The sequence below is a fragment of the Ctenocephalides felis genome, unplaced genomic scaffold, assembly GCF_003426905.1.
Source record: "Ctenocephalides felis isolate EL2017-DRISC unplaced genomic scaffold, ASM342690v1 CF-g0.4_SCAFFOLD_00845, whole genome shotgun sequence".
Taxonomy (NCBI): domain Eukaryota; kingdom Metazoa; phylum Arthropoda; class Insecta; order Siphonaptera; family Pulicidae; genus Ctenocephalides; species Ctenocephalides felis.
The window spans coordinates 2,122,328-2,128,327 of NW_020536999.1; the positions used below are offsets into that span (position 1 = coordinate 2,122,328).

Here is a 6,000-nt window from a genome sequence, read left to right on the forward strand (position 1 = left end):
GATCTACTTTGGTGCATTCTAAAAATATGATAAAGTTGATCCTTTGGATAATGTTGGTCAAAATTGAATTTTGGTCACCAAATTTCTGGATGTCTAGAAACTGCAATATTAACTGATGACCGAAACTTTCTTATGGGTCATTCTTTTACAAACCGAACACCAATTAACCTTGACATTTTAGAATTGTGTGAAAATTTGTTTACAGATAATAATAATAATAATAATAAGATCAGTATGATTTTTTTTTATTGTACTCATTTTGAATTCAACTTTCAGTTAATTGACAAAAAATAATTGTTTTTCCAATTTTTAACAATAAAAGCAGTCTATTATTAACATATGATTTACATACCCTTTCCCCAACTCGAATCGATTGAAATAAACAACATAATTTTTCTTTTACTCTCAACTACAAAATCTCTTTATATGATATTGGAGGCGCAGTTAGATCCAAAGATATTAAATTACAATCATACTGATCTGTTCACCACAACTGGAGATATTAAGATTAATGCAGAGGAAGACCATCAAAATTGAGCAAATTATCCAAATTTCAATCGTAAATATTTTCTTTAAAAAAATTTTTAAAGCAAAATCCTGAAATACGTGTCAAATGATTTTATGTATAATATCTGTAAACAAATTTTTTAGACAATTCTATAATGTCATATATTTTTTTGCCCAAAATCCGTACGATTTGTAAAAGAATGACCTTTATGTGAAACTCTAATGTTGGTTTTGCAGTTTCTTGACATCTAGCAAAAACCAAAAATACCAGCATCATGGTGACAAAACACCATTCTTATGCCTGCAATGTGCCAAAAATTCACCGAAACTCATCAACATGCATGGTATTAAAAAAACATCATTTACAAGTTACCTTTTGCAATTTACCATTTACCATTTGTCATCACCATGGTTTGGATTCTTTTTACATCTGCAATGTGTCATTTACCCATTTATCCATTTACCCATTTATCCATTTATCATTAAGCACGCAATTTGTGGTTTCGTTAACCCATTTTTTGTTATAAATTTGCTTCTTATCGCGTAGTGTAATTGAGTTTTTCGTTTTTTTCCTTTCTGTCGAATAATTAGGATGACCGAACGCGCCCGACTTTTGTCGAACGTCCGAACGTTGTTCAGCAAAAGGAGCGGCCCTAGGGTAAACAATACGGACGTTGAGTTGGCCCGTGAGTATTAAATTGAAATTAAAATTAAAATAAAAGTAATATTGGTAAAATAAAGGGTTTGGGGTTAAGGACTGACTGACAATAAAGGATTTAGAGTAGGTGTATTTGAATGTGGAGGTCCAGTGGTCTATGGAAGAAGAAGTTGGTGAAAATATGTTTGTATGGATCAAAGATGTGGTTTGTACTATTTTTGGAGCCTCGGAGATAAATGCCAGTTGGTCAAAGAAAAAAGACAAGCATATTGAAAATTAGCTTAAATAAGATTAAAGAAATGAGATTCTTGTGACAGACAAATTTACTTATATAAGTGAAGAAGACGATCAAACGAAAAGTTTTCTTAACTAATATAAATACGACCCTACTGACTTGATGTTTTTTGGGCGTAGGACTCTACTATCGAATAAAGTGATAACTAATTTTAGTGAAAGTAAAAGAAGTCCACAAGTTATGAGGCAATTCTGCCGTAAGATAGACGTTGCCATGACAACGCTATCTTATGCTTGTTCCTTTGTAGTGAAACTATGAAAATGTCCATCTATTTCGTACGATCAGACGTATTTTAGATATAAACAAAACAAGGAAAAATGTTTGAGATCGGAGATCGGAGTATTATGGATCAGAGACATGGTTTGCACTATTTTGGAAAATTCAAATGTTGCATATGTGTTCTCTTGGATCAGAGACAAGCTTTATACTATTTTGAGAAAATTTCTTGAAGTTTCTTAAAGAAGAATGTAGAAGACCAAATGGTGGAATGAAGTTTTTAGATGAATAAAGAAAATGTAGAGTTCTTTTACTCTATTGACGAGCAAACTGAATTTTTTTTGAGTACGGGTACAAGAGGACACTACTAACACACAAACTGACTACTAATTTCAGTGAAATGAAAGAACTCTACTGACGAGTTAGTTCAGCCTTTATTTAAATAAGATAGGACTGAACTGACTGAAAAATTAAGGAATTAAAAAAAAGATTCTACTGACGGGGAAACTGAAAATTTGTTTAGATGATATAGAAAGGACTTCACTGATGAGCAAATTGAATATTTGCTTAAATAATACGGAAAAAACTCTACTGACGAGCAAACTGAAAATTTTCTCAAGTAAGATAAAAAGGACTCTACTGATGAGCGATCTTAAAATTTAATTAAGAAAGATAAATAGACAAAAATAAGAGAGGAAAAGGACTCTACTGACGAGCAAACTAAAAAAATTGTTGAAGTAAGATAAAAAGGATTCGACTGACTAGCAACTGAAAATTTACTTATATTAAGTGAAAAAAGGACTCTACTGACAAGCACATTGAAAATTTGCTTAAGATAAAAAGGATTCTACTGACAAGCAAACTGAAACTTTTCTCGAATGCAAATTAGGACATGGTTTATACTATTTTGAGAAAATTAGAAGTTTCTTGAAGAACATTGTAGAAGACCACGTGTAATAACGTTCCTAGCTGTAAATGAAAGCAGAAATTCTACTGACGAGCAAACTGAATTTTTGTTTCGAGTATGAATGCAAAAGAGACTCTACTAACGAACAAACTGACAACTAATTTCAGTAAAAGTAAAAGAACTCTACTGACGAGCAAATTTAGCCTTTATTCAAATAATATAAGACTCTACTGCAAATTGAAGAAAAGGACTCTACTGACGGGGACAATGAAAATTTTCTGAAGTAAAATAAAAAGAACTCTACTGACGAGCAATTTGAAAATTTGCTCAAGTAAAATAAAAAGGACTCTACTGACGAGCAATCTGAATATTTGACAAAAACAAAAAAGGCCAAAGGACTCTACTGACGGGCAACATGAAAATTTGCTCAAGTAAAATAAAAAGGGCTCTACTGACACTCAAACCGTTTTTTTTAAGAACTCTACTAAGGAGTAATTTTAGCCTTTATTTAAGTAATATAAGACTCTACTGACGAGCAAATTGTAGGAAAATGACTCTACTGACGAGGAAACTGAAAATTTGTTGAAGTAAGCTAAAAAGGACTCTACTGACAAACAAATTTATTTTTCTTGAAAAAAGAACTCTACTAAAGAACAAATGGGAAGTCTTTTTAGTATAAATATAATAAAAACGTATAAACATAATGAATAATATCAAAAGGACTCTACTGATGAGCAAACTGACTAAATAATTAAATACGGAATGGAAAAGGACTCTACTGATGAGCAAACTGAAAATTTGCTTAACTGATATAAAAAGGACTCTACTGACGAGCAAACTGAAAATTTGCTTAACTGATATAAAAACGACTCTACTGACGAGCAAACTGAAAATTTGCTTAACTGATATAAAAAGGACTCTACTGACGAGCAAACTGAATATTTGCTTAAATAATGAGGAAAGAACTCTACTGACGAGCAAACTATTTTTTTTTTAAAGGAACTCTACTAACGCGCAAATGGAAAGATTTTTTAGTATAAAAATAATAAATAATATAATATAATATATTTGCTACTGACGAGCAAACTGAAAAATTTAATTAGAAGGAAAAAGGGACTCTACTGACGAGCAATCTGAAAATTTGACAAAAATATGAGAGGAAAAGGGACTCTACTGACGGGGAAACTGAAAATTTGCTCAAGTAAAATAAAAAGGACTCTTCTGACGAGCAAACTAGAAATTTTTCTAAAAAAGAACTCTACTGACGAACAAATTGAAAGTTTGCTTAGTATGAAAATAATAAAAAAGAATAAATAATATAAAAAGGACACTACTGATGATCAAACTGAAAATTTGCTCAAATAATGAAGAAAGGACTCTACTGACGAGCAACAATAAAATTTGCTCAAGGTAAAAAGAACTCTACTGACGAGCAACCAGAAAATTTTAACAAATAAAGAACTTTGTTTAGTAAGAAAAAACTTCTTTGAGATAGCAAAATAGGACTCTACTGACGAGCAAACTGAAAATTTAATTAAGAAATTTAATGAACTGGAAATTTGCTCAACCAAGTGAAAAGGACTCCACTCTTAACTAATATAAAGAAAAACAACTTCACCAGTTACCCACCTTGACCAAGTATTGAAGTATTTTCTTATATTTTCTGATCAATAAATTTGTTGATAAATCTGGTTGAGAAATATATATATAGAGCTCTGTAACGATCAGAGATATGGACAAGTATATATAGTACCAAGGAAAAAAATATATAGCTATAAATCGCAGGATGATACTTAAAAAATACCAGATTGGAAATGTTGACATTATGAAACTTAATGGTGATAAAAAAATTGATCTGTATTGATCAGAGATCTGGACACCATGATACATATTTTCCATAACTATTAATACTCATACAATGTTTCCATCAGCAAAATTGAATGAAAATCTAATAGTACTGACATCAAGTCTTAGTAATTCTGTTTATGAAAGTTATTAGTGATAAAAAAATGATCTGTATTGATCAGAGATCTGGATACCATGATACATATTTTCCATAGCAATTGATGCTCATACTATACTCCAATCAACCTTAGACTTTCTTCTCCCCAGACCACTGGACATTCGTAGCCCTACACCATATATCTATTGCCACTAAATCTCTTATCATTCCCCAGATGGCTTTGCGTTCTCCCAAGAGGAAGGTGGCGCCATCACCCAGGCGGAGGTGATACGAGCTTACGACACGAATTTACCAAAACCGGAAGGATTATAAAATTCGTCAGATATTCGTCATATTTATCATTGTTGTCGTTGTTATTGATAATTGTTTATTCGATTAGTTTTTATCTTTCGTGATGGTGAGAGTTTAGTAGTCAACAAAAAAAAACGAACTGGTTAGATCACACTTGGAGAAAAATAAAATGAAGCAATGGTTCATTTCTAAGATACGGTTTTAATTCGGCATGTGCATGATTTTGTTTGGTCGAGATGGTGCGTTTTTTTCGGTTTTGTAGATGCAACTTTTTTTAGGATTGAGATAGACAAATATTGTCTTTGGCTGGTAGAAACTAGATAAAATTCTCTATGAAACGGTATAATTGAAATTTGGATAAGATATATTAGAAGAGTTCTACTATATACTTCAGTAGATCAATACTGAAATCTTTCACTCAATTGTTTTAATTATGGTGAATTTTTTTGGTTTTATTGATGTAAATTTTTTGGGGATTGAGATAGATAAAATTTGTCTTCGGCGTGTAAAAACTAGATAAAATATTCCTTAAAACAGAGTTGCTTAAATTTTTTTAAGATACTTTTGTAAAGTTCTATTAAATATTTTAGAGAGCAGTACTGAAGTGTTTGGATTTAATTTGGTATAAGTAGGATTTTGTGCATTCTATTTAAATAAGGAGGGTACATTTTTTTTTTTTTTTTATGTAACTATTTTATTTGATTAAAATTGTACTTTTTGTCTTTGGCATATAGAAACTAGATAAAATTATCTATGAAACAGAATAATTGAAATTTTTTTAAGATAATTTAAAAGAGTTGTACTCAAATTATATAACTTAAGAGCAATACTGAAACATTTCACGTCTTTTAGTTTAAATAAGATTCGGATTTTTTGGTTTTTTGGATGTAACTTTTTTCAAAATTAAAATAGAAGATTTTGTCTTTGGCGTGTAGAAACTAAATAAAATTTTCTATAAAATAGAATACTTGACATGTTTTTAATATTATTTAAAAGAGTTCTACTGAATACTTAAGAGCGATACTGAATTGTTTCACGCCTGGTAAATTTTTATAGTTTTTGGTTTTTTGGATGTAACTTCTTTTACGATTGAAATAGAAACTTTTGTCTTTAGTTAGTGAAATGAAATTATCTAGAAAACAGAATAATTCAAAATCGTTTAA

General features: G+C 30.5%; 1 protein-coding gene across 1 annotated transcript in view; it reads left to right on the forward strand.

The window, feature by feature from the left end:
• LOC113364028 (probable phospholipid-transporting ATPase IA) overlaps positions 1-5,231 on the forward strand; it is a 63,424-nt gene extending 58,193 nt beyond the window's left edge. Inside the window, 1 exon segment of the mRNA XM_026606490.1 lies at positions 4,761-5,231. Coding sequence (XP_026462275.1) covers positions 4,761-4,858 — 98 coding nt within the window. The 3' untranslated portion in view covers positions 4,859-5,231.
• The last annotated feature ends 769 nt before the right edge of the window (positions 5,232-6,000 follow it).